At 46.8% G+C, this 19,970-nt stretch overlaps 1 protein-coding gene across 1 annotated transcript in view; it reads right to left on the reverse strand.

Annotated features, from left to right (window-relative positions):
* The window catches only part of LOC122943473 (peroxisomal acyl-coenzyme A oxidase 2-like), a 43,468-nt gene extending 26,124 nt beyond the window's left edge, over positions 1-17,344 (reverse strand). The window contains exons 1-2 of the mRNA XM_044301237.1: positions 17,063-17,344; positions 13,332-13,494 (exon numbers count right to left, since the gene is read on the reverse strand). Coding sequence (XP_044157172.1) covers positions 13,332-13,494; positions 17,063-17,207 — 308 coding nt within the window. The 5' untranslated portion in view covers positions 17,208-17,344. The remainder of the gene's footprint in view (positions 1-13,331; positions 13,495-17,062) is intronic.
* Between the last annotated feature and the right edge of the window lie 2,626 nt (positions 17,345-19,970).

The raw sequence follows: 19,970 nt of genomic DNA on the forward strand, positions 1-19,970 counted from the left end.
ACAATCTAAGTAAATCCATCTGTTAGATTCTGTGTGGACAAATTATTTTTATTTTTTTTGCTAAAAAGTACATTTGCGCCCCGCACTGCATTTGTGATAGCGAAAGAAAATCTGTTAAATCCATCTGTTTAAGGCCGAATGCACACGGCCGTGTTCCGCAGCCGAGAGAGGTCCGTGGTATGCCGGGCTGGGTTCCTGTTCAGAGCAGGAGCACACTGCATCATTGGTTGCTATGACGCCGTGCGCTTCATGCCGCCGCTGCTGTACAGTAATACACTCGTATGATCTATACGAGTGTATTACTGTACAGCGGCGGCATGAAGTGCATTCGGCCTAATTGTGGGTGAAAAAAAAAAACAAAAAAAAACCCCCAAAAACTTTTTTCCCATAAAGTACCTTTGCGGCCTGCACTGCAAATCTGAAATTAATTGTTGACTATTGGCGGTTACATTGTCGCCTGACATAAACCATCTGTTAATTTGATTGGTGAACGCAAAGAATGAAGAGAGCGTCAAATAAGGGACGTGGCCCAGGTCGTGGTGCTGCTGGTGGAGCTCCTGTTGCAGGGAGAGGACGTGATCGATCTGTGCCAGCTACACGCACAAGTGAAAGACCTTCCTCAGGTGCGAGTAGGCGACAGAACCTGCAGCGGTATTTAGTCGGGCCTAATGCAGCTCTACAAATGGTGAGGCCAGGACAAGTACAGGCGATAGTAGATTGGGTTGCTGACAGTGCCTCCAGCTCCTTCACATTGTCTCCCACCCAGTCTCCTGCTGAAAGATCAGAGTTGGCACCTGCACCCCATGTCCATCAGTCCTTCACCTCACCCCCTTGCAAATCAGCCAAGCAGTCCGAGCCCCAAGTCATGCAGCAGTCTCTTCCGCTTTTTGATGGCTCTGCGGATTGGGTTTCCGTGGGCCATCCACATAGCCCTGCCCCAGAAGTGGAACCCTGCACCGATGCCCAACCACTTATGTTTCAAGATGAGTACATGGGAGGACCATCGCAGCACGTCTCTGATGATGACGAAACACAGTTGCCAACTGCTGTGGCTTTCTGCAGACCGACAAGGAGGGCAGGGGTGAAGACTGGGTGGAAGGTGATGTGGAGGACGATGAGTTCCTCGACCCCACATGTAATCAAGGTCATGCGAGTGACCTGTGTAGTTTGGAGGAAGAGGCGGTGGTCGCACAGAGCCACCAGCACAGCAGAATAGGGAGCAGGGTGCAAAAGCGAAGTGGCAGTCCCCTAGACAGTACGCCTGCTACTGCCCACCGCAGCAAGGGACTGAGCACACCAAAGCCAGTTCCAAGGAGTTCCCTGGCGTGGCAGTTCTTTAGACAATGTGCTGACGACAAGACACAAGTGGTTTGCACGCTGTGCAATCAGAGCCTGAAGCGAGGCATAAACGTTCTCAACCTGCATGACCAGGCATTTACGTGCTAAGCACGAGCTGCAGTGGAGTAGACACCTTAAAAAACTCAGTTTGCCTCCTGTTGCTTCCTCCTCCTCTATCGACTCCTCATCGGGTCAGCGTAACACCTTCACCACCAACTTCAGCACAGCCAGGGGTAAACGACAGCAGGCAGTTTTAAAACTCATCTGTTTGGGGGAAAAACCCCACACCGCGCAGGCATAGGCGTGCGCATGGGGTGTGCCGGGTGTGCCAGGGCACACCCTAATAGTCACCTCCGTGCTCACTGCCCGCCGCCAAATCCCCTGTCTGTTATGCTGCCGCCGCCCGCCGCACTGTAAATTAATTTACAATACCTGGCTGTGGGCGGCGGCTAGTATTCACATAGGGGGTGGAGTCCTGGACCCAGCGGAGGCAGAGAGGGAGCCGTACAGTGCGTGCTGTGCGGCGCAGGTAATATAACCCCCTCACCCCTGTATTATGTCCCTGATAGCCCTCCTCAGCTATATTACCCCTGTGGTATCAGGTTAAATTATACAGGGCAGGGTAATATGACTAAGGTGTATCAGGGTACATTATTATACAGGGGTAATATAACTAAGGGCTATCAGGGTACATTATTATACAGGGGTAATATAACTTATATTACCCCTGTATAATGTCCTTGATAGCCCTCCTCAGTTATATTACCCCATGTATAATTTACCCGGATAATCCTCGGTTATATTACCCCATGTATAAATTTACCCGGATACCCCTCAGTTATATTACCCCCTGTATAATATCCACTGATAGCCCTCCTAAGTCATATGTAATCCACAGGTCCCCCATAACAGTGTGTCACCCACAGGTTCCCCATAACAGTGTGTCACCCACAGGTCCCCCATAACAGTGTGTCACCCACAGGTCCCCCACAACAGTGTGTCACCCACAGGTCCCCCATAACAGTGTGTCACCCACAGGTCCCCCATAACAGTGTGTCACCCACAGGTCCCCCATAACAGTGTGTCACCCACAGGTCCCCCATAACAGTGTGTCATCCACAGGTCCCCCATAACAGTGCACCCGAGCACTGAGGAGAGACTGAAAGCAGGGGAAGATCCGCGGAAGCAAGCAGAGGACGGCACAGCAGACGACTGAACAGCTTCTTTTGTAAGTAAATTATTTTATTATAGCGCTGAAACTGTTTTAAACTCTAAAGAAAAGTGTTGGAGAGTGTTTCTCTCTTTCTCAGGTCTGAAGCAATACCGAGGAAGAAAGGAAAACTCTTGAAAGCTTGTCTTTTAAGTATTAGGATAGTACAATAAAAAGATATCCCTGCATACCACAATACTCTCGTATTTTGTAATCTTATTTATATATACTTATTTAGGTTTTTTTCAGTAGTATGATTAAGTGGTGAAAATTATTAGTGCTAGGGTGAGACCCGGCGTGTGTGTGTGTGTGTGTGTAGTGTGTAGTATATGTAGTGTATAGTAGTGTGTGTATATATATACACACACACATACACGGCGGGGCGTGTGTGTTTGTGCTTTAGGGTGCACACCCTAATGCAATAGGCTGCGCACGCCTATGCGCGCAGGAGCTGTGGACGGGCATAGAACAACAGACCGATGAGTGGTTGGTGCCAGCAAGCCTCAAGCCCAGCCTGGTGGTGTGCGATAATGGGCGAATTTCTTAGCAGCTCTGGGGCTAGCCGGTTTGGCGCACATTCCTTGCCTGGAGCATGTGCTAAATTTGGTGGTGCAGAGGTTCCTGAAAAATTACCCCAATATGTCAGATCTGCTGCATAAAGTGCGGGCCGTCTGTGCACACTTTTGGCGTTCTCACCCTGCTGCTACTCGCCTGTCAGCGCTGCAGCGTAACTTCGGCCTTCCCGCTCACTGCCTCATATGCGATGTGCCCACAAGGTGGAACTCCACCTTGCACATGCTGGCCAGACTGTGCGAGCAGCAGCAGGCGATAGTGGAGTTTCAGCTGCACTGGTGTGTGGCTGGGGGTATACAGAGGATACAGACGATACACCTCCCACAGAGGACAGCTTGTCGTTGCCTCTGGGCAGCCTTGCACACATGAGCGATTACATGCTGCAGTGTCTCCGCAACGACCACCGAGTTGCCCACATTCTAACTTGTACTGATTACTGGGTGCTTGTTACAAGGACAACGTACTGTGCTTAATTCCGTCACTGGAGAGTGATCGGAAGATGCGCGAGTACAAGCGCACACTGGTAGACGCGCTGCCGATGGCATTCCCACCTGACAGCGGGGGCACAGTGGAAGCACAAGTCGACGGCAGAGGAGGAGGAAGAAGTCGCCAAAGCAGCTGGGGCACCACCAGCACCTCAGAAGGCAGGGTTAGCATGGCTGAAATGTGCTTTGTCAGCACGCCACAACAACTAGCACCACCAGCTGATACGGAACGTCTTAGCAGGAGGCAGCATTTCACCAACATGGTGGAGCAGTATGTGTGCACACGCCTACACGTACTGAATGACGGGTCTGCCCCCTTCAACTTCTGGGTCTCCAAATTGGGCACATGGCCTGAGCTTGCCCTTTACGCCTTGGAGGTGCTGGCCTGCCCTGCATTGTTATACTGCAGCGCACTTTTTCCTTGTTTTATATATTTCCAAATGTTTTGGGGTCTACCCAAATTTGAACAAAAAAAAAAACAAAAAAAAAAACACACAGTGTTGGCTACCACCTCCACCCACGTCACCACATCCACCGCCTCCTCAACCTCCTACTCCATATGGACCTTCTCCTCCTAGATCAAGATTACTATTTTTTATTTTTACGTATTTTATGTTATTTGAAGTCATTTCCCTATCCACATTTGTTTGCAGAGCACTTGCCATGCTCCAAAGTTCGAGTCCCCATTGACTTTTTTATGAAGTTCGGCTGAACCCATCGAACCCGAACATCCAGGTGTCCGCTAAACTCTAATCGGGGGACCTGTTACCTCAGCTGGCTTCAGAGTCAATGAGATGTGTATATCAATACAGGCAACTAGGTGGCAGCCTTGTATTGATATAGTGCAAATTAAGTCTTCAATGATGGCTATTTAGCCATCACTGAATACTATGGGCAATCAAATGATTTCCAGTTATTGTCACCCAAGGCGTTTTACTTTTTTTTAAGTCGTTTATACAAATATAAAAAAAAAATATATAAAAAAAAAAAAGTTCTAAATCACCCCCCTTTCCTTAAAATAAACATCATGGGCATCGCCGTTTGCGAAAAAATGCCCATACTATTAAAATATAACAATATTAATGACATACAGTAAATGGTGTAGCGAAAAAATAAATTAAAAAAACCCAGCAATTTGCCATTTCAACTATTTAAAAAAAAAAAAAAAGTGATAAAGTCATACACACTTAAAATTGGTATCACTGAAAAGAACAGATCGTCCCGCAAAAAATGAGCACTCACACAGCCCTGTACCCATAGCTACAAAAAAAGTTTTAGGGGTCAGAATATGGTTATGAAAAAATAAATAAAAAAATTATTATATTTTTTTTATATATCTACACTCCTGAATAAAAGTGAAATATGTAAACTTTTATTCACCCATAATATGGCAAACTTGCGACGTTTCGGCTCTCGAGACGTTTCCACAGGCTGGAAGAAGGCTCTTGTGAGCCGAAACGTCGCAAGTTTGCCATATTATGGGTGAATAAAAGTTTACATATTTCACTTTTATTCAGGAGTGCAGTCCTATTTTTTCTATTTTTGTACTATTGGGGTATTGCCGCTGCCCTTGTGGACATTGCACCCGCTTTTTGGTTGGTGCTCCCGCTGGACTTTTTCTACAATATATATTATATATAATTTCCTCAAATGTTTTAATTTCTTCTTCAGTATTAAAACGCAAGAAACATTATACAAGTGTGGCATCGTTGGAACCGTACTGACCTGGAGAATGAAGATAACAGGTCAATTTTACTGCATAGTGTACAGTGTAAAAAATAATAAAAAAAATAAAAATAAAAATCTTTATCAGAATTGCGTTTCCCCCACCCAATTATACCACATTTAGATTTTTTTTCCCGCTCCCTACTACATTTTATGCAACAGTAAATGGTGCCATCAGAAAGTACAACTTGTCCCGCAAAAAATAAGCCCTCATAAGGCTATGTCAATGGAAAAATAAAAAAGTTAGGACTATGGGAAGGTGGGGAGTGAAAAACGAAAATGCAAAAATGGAAAATCCCAGGAGTTAAAGGGAGACTCCATCTTCAGTCATTTTCTGACATTACAATTAATCCTGATCGTTCGGAAAGCCTGATGAAAAAGTATACCTGTCTAACCATTGAAAATTAGAATACAGTAGTAAATGTTTCAGATATTAGACACGTAATAATTAAATTAGCATAAGTGAAAAAGAGGAATATACGTGCTTCTAAAATGACCTTTATTAATAAATTATGAGCAATAGGACGAACCTGTTGATAAAAGACTACACTCACCTAACAATAAAATAGATAGATTAGCAGGGATGGTGCAGGTATAGGCATAATCTCTGGGGTAGCAGATATGAAGAGGCTGGGTAGATAAGAAATCTATCCCTAACCGACCCCAAGGTAATCTCTGCCCAGGGATGCCCCCTAATGGTGGAGGCACCCTGTCCCTGTGCCTAGGCCCTAAACCACACCCTATTACAGCCCTACATACATATATATACACCCAGCATGTGTATATGAACTGCTGGAAGCATGAAGATCATCTTAAATATTGCAACCCCGACGCGTTTCCTCCGCAACTCGCGGCTCATCAGGGGGTGATCACTGAAGAAATAATATAGTAGGGATAGAAATATATAATATATACCGTGTCTAACCAGCCTGATCAGAGAGATTACAGCTTTGAAATCCTATATGACACGAGGCACCTGCTTTTACTTATTATGTAGTGATTTTAAGTTACATGATCTTTTCTTCTCCATTCAGGTCTAAAGCTAGGTTTTAAAGTATGTCAGTTTCAGGTTTTGGAATAGCAGTTCATTGTAGGAACTTATTGCCCCTACACCTTCAAGAGCGGTTGACTGCCTCCTCCATACACATGCATGTTCCCCCCCGCCTTCTCCTTTCGGATGAGCATGCATGTGTTTTCAAAGAAGCTTGTGCCAGACACCTCTAACCAAAGAATAGGGTGTTAACATGCAGTTTGCTCGATCCCACGCCATCCCCCCACCCCCCCACATCATATTTCGGGGGACAGTTGGGAGGTCCCCATACATTAACTAGTGGTCTAGCCCCACCCAAAATCGGCACGTTTGGCAGGTCACAATCTAATGTGCATAGGGCCTTAAAGGGGTTGTCCAGCCTTCAAGCACTTTTGGGCAGCCCCTCACCAATGTGTTTGCGTTCCAGTCCTAGCTTGTAAACTTATGAACAGACAGGGCTCACATGTGCTGCTGCAACCAATAACTGGCTGCAGTGGTCATGAGTCACCCAAGCGGCAGTTACTGGCTGCAGCGGCACATGTGACCCAGTCCAGTTCAGAGTTTAACAAGCTGGGACCAGAGCGCAATTAACACTGTGGTTAACTAAAGGAGCTGGAACTAAGTGGTGGGGAACAGGTAAGTACGACCTCCCTCCACAGGTCCGGCCGGAAAGGGGTTTCTCTGCCCAAAAGTGTGTAAAAGCTGGCCAACCCCTTTAAGCTGCTACCTGTTTGACAATTTAAAAAAACAGCCGTGTAAATTAGTGAATAAAATGATATAACATAACAAAAAATAATAATATTATTTGAATACATTTATGTTCTATATCAATTGGGAAGGAGGTGAATAGAAGCCATGTTTTTCAAATGTGGAACACCCCAGAGTGGCATTACCACCTTTTACGCCTCTCCACTATCTTCTATGGTTGACAACATCATTCTATGCATTTTTCTCCTGATCCTGCAAATGTGTGTGTATTCATTTATATGTAACTGTTACGTTTATATGTAATGTACCTGGTTCACCAGCAGATGGCGGCAGTAATGGCAGAGCTAGTTTACCTGGAATGGAGTGTCACGGCTGAGGATGGGGGAAACCCTCAGCCGTGCGATGCCAGGTGGTGTAAAGGCTACTCGGCCATGAGCACAGGATAGGGAGCAGGTCACCTCCTACAGCATCCCTACCCTGACCCTAACTCCTAACCAGCATGGGCCGACCTTTAAGGTAGCAGGACCCATGCGCAGGAACCTCGGAGCCCTATCTTACCCTCCGCAGATCCCTGCGCTAGGAGCTGGGTAGACGACCTACTCCTCCTTGGCACGGAGGAGCAGGAGTCTCAATGGCCAAGCTGTTGGGAAAAGGGGAACACTAACAGACTAATGGAAATGGCAGGCGAACTAAGTAGTTCTACCAACCTGCCACAGCCTTGCTGACTGGATCCCTCAAGAGACAGGAATCCAGAACCATTAGCTGCACCAAAACATAGAAAGCTCCCAACAGAAGAACATACAACCTCACCAACATAAAGACATCAACAAGAACTATAATTTTATGACCACAGGGGTGGCTCTCACAGGCAGGTCAAATGCACAGGAGGCTGCTCCAGCTAGCAGGGCTGAAGCAACCTACTGAACGATGCCAAAGACTCAGCCTATATAGGCCAAGAAGCCACACCCACATTCAGACACACCCAGTGACATCACACACACTGGGAAGGGAGTTAACCCTTCCAGCACCACAGAAGGGAAAGTCACAGACAGGGGAAGTGTCCGACAGATCACACTGTGGCTGTTGCCGCTGGCAACGACATAGGTGGCAGCCGTCCAGGGAGACAGCCCGAAGGCCTGGACACTGCCACCACATGTACAACATACCAAACGTTGCCACGGGCAGCCACAGAGAAAGGAAGATGTCTGTGCGCACCAAACAACAACAAGTGCACACCAGACATACAAACAAAGTGCATCCACACACGCACGCAACTCCCCGGGAACCGCACACAAAGCTGTTGTCCGCGGCAACCGCACTGAGACCAACTACATTATGCCTCAGCTGCGGTTGACACAACAACCACAACCGCGGGCAACTGTATGCGGCTCCCAAGGAGTCACGACCATAACCGTGGCCGTGACATGGAGATTTTCTTTCCATTCTAGCTCTCTCTTTAGAGGGAGGAGTTTAGTCAGTGAAAGTCAGTCTAGCCTTCCCCTTCTAGGGGATAGGTGGTGTTGAGAGGACCCCCTGCAAGAGGGAGGTTGTGCTGCAGAGAGGTCATCCCTTCTGGGCGAGCCCTGCCTAGGCCGGCAGAGCATCATCAGCTCTGCTGGAACAAGAGAAAAGAGCCTCAGAGAATCCAGGAGGAAAGGTTCCCTGGATAAGGATAAAGACAGAGTGAGAGTACAGCACGTTAAGTACAGCAGAAAGGAAAAGTTTCCATTTAATCCTGACAGCACAGCAGAGCTAGAGAGCAGTTGATGTAGCAGTGCCAAGTCTGTTTGCCTGTCAGAATTCATGCCAAAGCTTGCTGGTGACCAAGATAAAGTTGGAAGATTGTTGCCCGATACAAGTTTATTCAAGTAAAGCTGCTGTTCAACGTCATATCAAGTCTGGACTCAATTTCTTTAATTATTTCTTCACCAACTATTCATCTTAGTTGCACGGCTGCGGATGACCACACCTGGGGTTCCAGTGTATCCAGGTCAGAGCACCATGACACGTGCAAGTCCACACCTAAAGGGACATTATAAGCAACCCTTACACCACTCTGGCATTCCTACACCTGGGTATCACTATCTCCATCTACTTAGGGGGGCGCCGTCCCTCGTTGCTGAAATGCAACTGGCGTCACGACAAACTCTTAACTCATAACAGCTTAAAGGGACTCCCCCGCCGGCGTGTTCCCCATGCTTACTGCCAATGCAAAAACTGTGAAACGGCGCCCTTCCTTTATAATCCGCTTACCGAAACATTCTCATTAGAAATGGATCAGCACACCTTTCAATAATTGGTAAAAATGATGGGAGCCATATCACTGAATTTACAATTAATTTAATTTTCAAGTCATAATGCGGTAATTAATGCCCTTGGGGTTTTCTTATATTAAAAGACACCAATTTACTAGAAAAACACGAGGTAAATGACATACGGTATATCCACCCCTTTCTAAATGTAAAACACGCCGACTGTTTTGAAATATTACGTTATTGGTTGTCCAGGATCAAAGGTTGCTAAAAGGGAGTCACACCCAGGGAACAAGTCTTCGTGTTCCCCTCCGCCGTGAACACCAGGAACCAGGTTCGGACTGGCCCACAGGGTTACAGGTGACTCCCCCGGTGGGCCCCTGAGCAAGGTGGGTCCCTAGTCCCCCACCCCCTGCACAAGTGGCACATAACACAGTAGACTTACTGCACTACAGACATATATTCAATGTACAGCACCTCAACCAGCTGATGTTCATATAAAAACTTGATAGATTATTAAAGAAAAACTCCCCAGTTTATTATTATAGACACGATCAGAGCTGAGAGGACGTGTAGGTACAGTGGAAGGCAGCGGCGTAGCGTGGGTTGCCAGCACCCGGGACAAGCCAAGTATTGAGAGCCGATAACTCTCTGTGTACAGATAATGTAGTAGATATCACCTGCAGTCCTATGTAACACCACAGATACACAGGTGATAACTCTGTGTACAGATAATGTAGTAGATGGGTGTGAGGCCCCAGATTTCAGAACACGCACAGTGTGACCAGACGTCTGGGGCCGGGTTGCTACAGTGTGGGTCCAATTCTATATCCACCCTCCCATCACTACAGAACATTCAGGGTTAGGGCCCCATACCTCTTACATCCAGTGATGTAGATGTTCCTTACCTCATCTTCTACTTTCAGACCAGACCACCATTTTTCAGCCATTTCTCGTTTCTGCAGTCTTTCAGCCATATTAGTTTACTACTTTTCCATCATCCTCTCATCTTCTGGACAAATCATCCTACCATCCCCAATACTCTGCCTGCCGTGCTCCCCTATATTATACTGCAGAAACAGATAAACCCCCTGATAATACTAGTACCACACAGATAATGCCCCCTTCAATAATTGCCCTGAAATAACTGTGCCCAAATAGTGTCCCACTAATAGTGTAAACATAACGTCCCCCCAAAAATAATTGTAGTCAGCCGATACTGTGCCAAGGGGCCCCCTAAAGTCCCACCAATAGGAATAATTCTCTGCTAGAGCACACATGGTAGTAATAGTGCTCCTACAGTGCCCCCAACATGTCCCCACTGTGCCCCAGAAGTAATAATGCTCCCATAGTGCCCATACTAGTAATCATGTTCCCCATAGACCCCCAGTAGTAATAACTTTCCTTATAATGTGCCATTGCAAAAAAAAAAAAAAAAAAAAAACACCCCCCCTTTTAATGCCCCCAGTTGAGCTAATGTCACCATAGTGCCCCATAATGTGCCAGTATAAAATACCCCTATATAGTGCCCCCATAGTGCTCCTCTCCCCCTTCCTCCTAGTGCCCCCCATATTGTACCAGTATAAAATGCCCCATATATAGTGCCCCAGTAGATGCCCTCAGTTTCCCCAATAATTTGCAAGTATAAAATACCCCTTCTTAGTGCCCCCCATAAATGACCCCATAGTACTCCTCTCTCCCCTTCTCCATAGTACCCATCATAATGTGTCCCAGTATAAAATGACCCTATACAGAGCCCCCCATATAAAATACTCCTTTGTGGCCTCAGTAGATGCCCCCCCAATAATGTGCCAGTAAGTGCCCCCATAGATGTCCCCCAATAATGGGCCAGTAAGTGCCCCATAGATGCCCCCCCAATAATGTGCCAGTGAGAAGTGCCTCCCATAGATGTCCCCCCAATCATGTGCCAGTAGCCAGTATTGTAAAATATAAAAAAAATAAACACTTATACTTACCTCCATGGCAGTGGTGCGATGCAGGCCTCTTCCGGCCTGTGTCCCGTGCTGTACGGCTCAGGCGGCGCGAGGATAGGCTGCAGCCTATCAGAGGAAGGGGGAAGGGAGACGCCTCTCCCTCCCCTGCCCCGCAGCCCATCCATCTGTATCACTGTCCTGAGGACAGCGATACAGATAACTATGGGGATGAGCGCTTCCACAATGGAAGAGCTCATCTTCCTGTGCCCTGACGCCGCCGCCCACTTGTGAGCAGGGCTGTGCCGCCTGGGGCGATCGCCTCACTTTGCCTAATTGGCGGTGCGGCCCTGCTGGTGCCCCTTAAAATTTTGCGCCCAGGGCAAAGGCCCCCCTGCCACTGGTGGAAGGAAAGCCGGTATCCTCTTTTCCCCAGGACCTACCTTCTCAAAGTTGCTGCAGGGACCCCATAATTAATCATCCGGTAGCATCTTGATGCTGTGTGAGCAGGTAATATTTGAATGCATCCGTACAGTGGGCCCCCAAAATAAATTTTACTGGTAAGCCCTAGGCACCCCAGTCCTACTTTGCCGGGAGCCATCAGGTTTCCCTTTAAGGGTATATTCACACTGTGCATATTACGAGGTGAAAGTCCGCAGCATGATACAGTACCAACTAAGCGGATGAGATTTATTTTCCAAGTGGAAATTGACCTGCGGAGCGGATTTTAATATCCAGAACTGATTGCAAAGGGTGAAATCTGCACAATGGGGAGGGAGAGATCTATGGCAAATCCGCAAAAAACGCATAAAAAAAACCTGCACTGCTGTGTGCATACTGCGAATGTACGCTGTGCGGATTTGTATGCGGAAAATCCACGTGAAAACCAAGATGAACACTGCACATAAATTCACATTATTTATCGCGGTTTTTAGTGTGGAAATGCCGCAAAATCCACACCGAATGGTCCGATTTCCTGTGTATTTGGACACCCCTATTAGGGTCTATGAGGAAAAAACTGCATCACATCAGCTGCACAAGAAATTGAAGTGCCGCAGATTTTAAAAGTTGGACTGGAAGTCAATTTCCGCACGTACGCAATGTAGTAATGGAATTAGAAAAATCGCATTCAATTTGCTGGTACTGTATCCATTGTGCGTGTATACATACCCTAAAGGAGACATGTCTCTTGTGTCACTGCTGAGGCCAGTCATTGACCCTATCCGTGCAGAAGCCGATAAGCAGGGACCAGAGTAGAAGAAAGCAGGTGCCTATAGATCTCTTTACATGTACCGCTGTGGGGTTGGATGAATTTAAAAAAAATAAAAAATCCAGCGCAACCCATTTTTTTATTAGATTTGTGGGAATCCTGTGAAAATTGAAAGGGAGTGCCCCCCGCCCAAAGTTATGACCTGATTGGTTGGGTTGCGAACTTATATGGTCAAGTGGCAAAATTATCGAAGATTTTTTTGGGTGTGCGACAACTTTCAGAAGAACACATGCAGATGGGGTTTTCTAAGGGCTCATGCACACGACCATGCCGCAAAAAACGGATGCCATCCGTATGCCTTCCGCAATTTGCGGAATGGAACAGGAGGCTCATTATAGAAATGCCTATTCTTGTCGGCAAAACGGACAAGAATAGGACATGCCTCAATTTTTGCGGGGCCACGGAACGGAGCAACAGAGTGCTGTCCGCATCTTTTGCGGACGCATTGAAATGAATTGATTCCGTATACGGAACACAAAAAAAAAAATGTTCGTGTGCATGATCCCTAAGTATTTGAAAAAATCTGGACGAAATCCAGGGCCTGTGCTATGGGTGGAAATTTTGCGGATTTTCAGAAAGGATTTCACCTTTTGTAATGCAAAGTGTGAAAATGTGCGACAAAATTTTAGCATGACAAAATTTGAGGAGGAAAATAGCTGCCCTAAGAGCACGTAGACTCTGCAGTGTCCTGACCTTCACTGCGCGAATATCCTGGAGGACTCCTACATGAATTAAGTACACGGGAAATCTCCATTTTCCTGCCCGTCATCCTTCACCGCGGATAATACGTAAAAATCTAGAGAAATAACCTGTAAATGAGTTCAATTTCCGGGCCGTTTTCATCCCATCCCATTTCCTTCATCTTCTTCTTCATGTGGAAAGTGTTCCTGACGGCTCCTTCGTATCTCTCAGAGCGGGTCTTGAAGTACAGATATTCTCGGCTGAAGACAGGGTCCTTGAGAATGGCGCCCACTAGGGAAATCAGAGCAGATATGGGTGGCCGTTATCATTTATAGAAAGTGAAATGCGAAGAAAATATTCAAGAAAATGGATTTGCGTAATCACAAAGGCCAAGAGACCCAAAAATATAAAAGGATCTAAAAAGCGCCGTTGACTTAAAAAGGGCTCCGACTGGCCCAAAACCTCAGCCTCCTTCATTCACATGGCCGTATGTATTCTGTGGCCTCCAAAATACGGATGGTGTCCGTGTTGCATCAGTTTTTTTTTGCTGACTCATCGAATTCAATGGCTCAATGGTCCACCTTCTGCGGAACGGACATACGGATGCGGAAAGCACACAGATGCCTTCTGCATCTATATGTCCGTTCCGCAAAAGATGTCCTATACTTGGCCCCAAAATGGGTCTGCAGAAACAGATGTCAATACGGACATCACACAGACGACATCCACATTTTGCGGATCTGAGTTTTGCAGACCACAAAATACATACGGCCGCGTGAATGCACCCCAGGCTTCATGCGTATGGCCGCACTGCAGCTTTATTTTGTATGGAACCGTAATTAGGCAGCCATTCACACTGTACTGTCATAGGAGTAGCTGCGCTCTATAGTACGAGCTCATACAGCAGATCGCTTGTACGTGGTGATAATGCTAATTTACCTGCAGTCCTATGTAAAACAATATAGATAACCTATCAACATGTATTTGCCTAATGACAAATGTAGCTCCGCTACATCTGTATCTGCGTATATTATGATGGTGAACCTTTTAGAGGCCGAGTGCTCAAACTGCAACCCAAAATCCACGTATTTATCTCAAAGTGCCAACACGGCAATGTAACGTGAATACTACAGTCCAACATAGTATATCTTCTATGTACTTTATCATTTAGTTATAATGCCCTGCCTACATTCAGTGTGCTGCCTGTGCCGTCCATGTGCGCCCTGTGCTGATGAGTGACAGGAAAAGTCTAAGCCATATTGGCACACCATAGACTTTTTCCAGGGTGCGGGTGCCCACAGAGGGGGCACCGAGTGCCACCTCTCGCACCCGTGCCATAGGTTCACCACCACCGATATATGGGATTATGTAACCTTAGTTTAATGCCGCCATTACCACATCAATACAGAAAAAATGTCAGGATCTCGCAAAGAAATATGGAGGGATCCTCATGGGAATATAATCATCCCAGCGATTTACATTTAGTGGTTTTTGGCAGGAAATTTCCCGCCAAAGAAATGAGGCATATGGGCTAAAAATAGTAGGGTTACTGGGCAGAAGGGCAGAGTTCATTCATTGGGTCTGGGAGGGACCAATTAGATGCCGTTGCTAGGCAGAATGGAGCTAAGGATGCCCAGCAACAGGCATAGGATTGGTGGGGAGCTTTGGGCTTGGGACCTGGTTCGGGTTTATAAGTGCGGTGTCTGTCAGACAAGTACCTGTGGAAGGATTGCTGCCCCGCCTGCCCTTCCCCTTTTGTTTTGCTAAATGTCACGGCCACTTTATTAGAAGGAGGGTAAAAGTCGCTCACTGATAAGGTGAGCGGATGAGCTGAGTCAGTCGTTTAGGCCCAGCTTATGGCTGGTCTAGTTATTGGTTTGTTAATAAGATATTGATGATTTAATTTTATGAGGATTTATTGTTAGAGGACATTAAGCTAATCTTTAATAAAGATGGCCGTGGCCTAATTTATTCCTCCCATTAAAGTGTCCACGTGTATTTTTATTTGGTTAAGCTATTGGTTAGTTAGTTATATGGTTTGGGTACTATTTATAATCCCATACTGTGGTTTTGCAGCGATCTTGCTAAAAATTGTGGTGCTGTGCATCATGGGAAAAGAGGCAAAGACCCCCTAAGGCAGTGATGGCTAACCTCCGGCACTCCAGTTGTGGTGAAACTACGACTCCCAGCATGCTCCATTCATTTCTAAGGAGTTCTGAGAACAGCCAAGCAAGTGTACATCTTGGGAGTTGTAGTTTTACCACAGCTGGAGTGCCGTTGGTTAGCTCTCACAGCCCTAAGGTGTGAGACAATCCTCAGGGAAAACATTTTTTCCAATACATTACAGGTGCAGCTGAGCTGAGTTTGTCATTTGATTTAGGACTCATTCACACAACCATGCCGTGTTTTGCGGTCCGCCCGTGTACCTTCTGCAATTTGCGGATCGGAACAGGAGGCCCATTATAGAAATGCCTATTCTTGTCCGCAAAACGGACAAGAATAGGACGACTCATCATTTTTGCGGGGCCACGGAACGGTGCAACAGATGCTGTCCGTATCTTTTGCCTCCCCTTTGAAGTAAAAAATTGCATCTCGGATGCAGACCAAAACCACGGTCATGTGAATGAGCCCTTACTAATTCTTATAACTCTTATGGCTCATGCCCACAACCGCATCCATCTTGCAGTCTGCAAATCGTGGATCTGCAAATCACAGAGCCCGGCCGTGTGCATGCCACCATTTTTTTTTTGTAAACTACTGTAGAAATATCCCATCCTTGTCCACAAAATGGACAAGAATAGAACGTGTTCAATTATTTTTTCTGGGCTGCGGAATGGACTTTGGGTGCGCCGTCTGCATCTTCTGCAATGAATGGGTCTGCGCCCCCATCCCATCCGTAAGAAAAGCGGATCAGATGCGGACCGAACATACAGTCGTCTGCATGAGCCGTTATAGAAGTGAAAGGAGGATTCTGGGAGTAGTAGTTTCAGAACAGCTGGAGGTTGCTGATAGTGTTGAGCGAACTTGTGTTTTCAAGTTTGGCGTATCTAAGAATTCTGATATGGATTCCGCTACCACGGACCATAACTTATGGTCCGTGGTAGCAGAATCCATAACGGAATTCTTAGATAACCCGAACCTTGTACGCCGAACTCGAAAACACAAGTTCGCTCGTCCCGAGTTGCTGATCCCTGCCACTTGCACACAGGTGTGGGTGAACGGATTCAAGATCCACGTGGATATATGTCCGTTTCTGCAGCATATTCGTACTAAAATCCACAATGCCTAATTGCACTTTTTTGTGCTGATTAGATGCAATTTTGCCCCGGATCTCACCCTTCTATTGAAAAAGGGTGAAATCCGCAGCTAAAACTGCAAAGGTAATGGACATGCTTTAAATTTGGAAATCCGCACAGGAAAGAGTGTACATGGGATCTGTGTAATCTCATACACTTTGCTGGTACTGTACTACGCAGCGGGTTTTTTCACCTGTATTCTCCAACGTGTGCAGGTGGCCTAAGTGACCAACTACTCTCACCGGGCATAGGCTGAACAGCGCTTTCTGGCTTAGGAACTGTTGCAAACGTTTCATAAAATTGGAATGCATGCAAACGAGAATTAGTCTAGGCGAGTGCGTAATACAAAAAAGCCTGAGGAGGCGATCATATGGAGTATGTAAAACCTAAAACATAACTTTTAATACATATTACTAATAAGGTATCCCTGCGTGTGCGCAATACAACTACAAGTTCAGCTCTGCTACATCCGTATATATTACTTAACAAAACTCCAGATACTCAGTGTAAGGAGGAGCACAAAGTCAGACACAGCGCCCAGTGCACCTGACAGGAGCCCTTACCTACTGCTCTCCTAAAGCGAGTCTCCTCCACACTTCCATCCAGAATGTTAGTAAGGGCCTCCACATTGAAGGAAGGGCTTCCCCTCTCGCTGCTGAGGTCAGGGTTGGTGTCTCTCCCTGCAGCGCTCGTTTTCCACCAGGCCATGGTGCACTGTGTACAGGGATCTGGGGCCTTCCTTGCACTGGTCACACTGACACTGCCTGGATGGCAGCTTTGCACAGGCTCTAAGTACAGTCAGGACTCTGATCTGAGGGCGGGACATGATCTGCAACTAAAAGGAATTGTCCTTCCTGATGGTAATGTGCAGGGCTGGAGGAGGAGGCCTCACATGGGAGCACAGCTATTCTCCAGTGTCAGTGCAGGGAGGCGTGCACTGGGGTAACCCTTTCCAGACCAGACTTGTCAGTTGCGAAACCTCTTGAAAGAGAAATCTACAGAGATTCATGAAATGAAAGGGGTCATCCGCCATTATCACCTATACCAAGGGGATCCTGCCATTTGGAATAAGTAGGAGGAGTAGGAATGAGTGAACTTGTGTTTTCAAGTTCGGCGTACAAGGTTTGGGCTCGGTTTATCTAAGAATTCCGTTATGGATTCCGCTACCACGAACCCAAGTTCGCTCAACACTAGTGACGGCCATGCACGTGCATTCATTTTGTCATAGCCAAGCAATTATACCGACAAGCATCCCCAACCGTCCCAGATTTGGCAGGGCAATCCCAGAATTTGGTAGCTCTCCCGTGGTCTCGGGACGGTTGAGGTATGTCATGATTTCAACTGTATCTGTATCCTGAGGCTGATTAGGGTTGCACACAGGCTAGGGATCATTCCGTGCCAGGGGCATCGGCCTGTGTGCTCTGCCACCCAGGTCAGCAGGAGCAATGTCACTGCATTATGCCTGCTGCCGGGGAGAGCGGGATGGGCTTCGCTCAAAGGGGAAATAGGGCTAAGTGACTTTTACATTTTTTTTTTAATTCTATTAACACTACTGGGGAAACACTACTGTAAGGGGGCAATACTACTCTAAGGGTGGTACCTAAGAGGCACCACTACTGTAAGGGGGCAATACTACTGTAAGGGTGGTACCTAAGAGGCAGCACTACTGTAAGGGGGCACCACTACTGTAAGGGGGCAATACTACTGTAAGGGTGGTACCTAAGAGGCAGCACTACTGTAAGGGGGCAATACTACTGTAAGGGTGGTACCTAAGAGGCAGCACTACTGTAAGGGTGCACCACTACTGTAAGGGGGCAATACTACTGTAAGGGTGGTACCTAAGAGGCAGCACTACTGTAAGGGGGCACCACTACTGTAAGGGGGCAATACTACTGTAAGGGGGGTACCTAAGAGGCAGCACTACTGTAAGAGGGCACTAAGGGGACAGCAGTACTGTAAGGGTGATACTTAAGGGGTAGCACTATTGTAAGAGGGTAGCACTACTGTAAGGGGGCCACTAAGGGGCAACACTTCTGTAGGGGTGGCACTCTAGCAGGCAGTGTTACTTTAAGGGGGGCACTAAGGGGGCAGCGCTACTGTAAAGTGGACACTAAGGGGGCAACACTTCTGTAGGGGTGGCACTAAGCAGGCAGCGCTACTTTAAGGGAGACACTAAAGGGACAGCACTACTGCTGTAAGGGGGCAGCACTACTGTAAAGGGGGCACTAAGGGGACAACATTACTGTATGTGGGGCACTAAGGGGGCAACACTACTTTGTGGGGGTACTAAGGGAGAATAACCACTGTGTGGAAGCACAAGGGATTGGGCATGTATAGACAGGCAGCAGAGTTAGGGCTTGTTCACACGACCGTTGCCCCTCTGTTGCCGTATTGCGGCACGCATACTGCGGGTCCGCAATACACGGGGAACCGGCCGTGTGCATTCCACATCACACATGCGGACCAATTCACTTGAATGGGTCCCCAAATCCGCAGATGCGGAACAGAACGGAACACTACGGAACTTGCTCTATCTTTTTGCGGAACGGACAGATCACGGACCCTATTCAAGTGAATGGGGTAGCGATCTGCATGCGGGTGCCCGTACATTGCGGACCACAATTTGCATTACACAGCACGGGCACGGAGGGGCAACAATCGTGTGAACAAGCCCGTAAAGGCATGATTTAGTGCAAAAAATAAAAATGACACACCACTGCTGTTGTCCCTCATTGGGCTTTTAAAAAATCTGCAGGTATGTATTAGACATTGCCTTGTGTAGGGCCTGGTAGACTTCTGTCCGTGCAGACCTGGGGGTCTTTATTAGACCCTCAGCTGTGATGGTAACCCATTGGCATCCCTTGGCCCTATAGTGGGCCACTGATGGTACTTACAGAGGGAGCCTGTGAATAGACCATCATTGTGTTGTACTAGTATGGGAGCTTGTATTAACCACATCGCAGCCACAATGTGATATCTCAGTGCAGGGTGACCGGCGAGTGGCTAAAGTAACGTCTTGCTGGAGTAATTTTGACCTGAAAAAGAAAAATGTTACCCCCCAAAAAAAGTTTTAAAAAAAGTAGTACAATACTGTGTGTGAATCCAGCCTAAATTCGTTACTCCTGCCTTATGAAGCTTTGAGAAATTATACTTTTTTTTTACGAAATAGAAACCTTGAAAACTAAAAATGTTTAAAGGAGTCTGTCACTTCCAGAATAATTTTTAAAGTAAGTATACCGCCATGTAGAGTAAAGGCCACAAAACCTAACCATCTTCAGAGAATTCAATTCTCTAAGGCCTCATTCACACGACCGTATGTATTTTGCGATCCACAAAAAATACGAATGACGTCTGTGTGCATTCCGTATTTTGCGGAACAGAACAGCTGATCCCTAATACAACCGTCCTATCCTTGTCCATAATGCGGACAATAATAGGACATGTGCTATTTTTTTACGCCACGGACATACG

The sequence above is a fragment of the Bufo gargarizans genome, chromosome 7 (genome assembly GCF_014858855.1).
Source record: "Bufo gargarizans isolate SCDJY-AF-19 chromosome 7, ASM1485885v1, whole genome shotgun sequence".
NCBI lineage: Eukaryota > Metazoa > Chordata > Amphibia > Anura > Bufonidae > Bufo > Bufo gargarizans.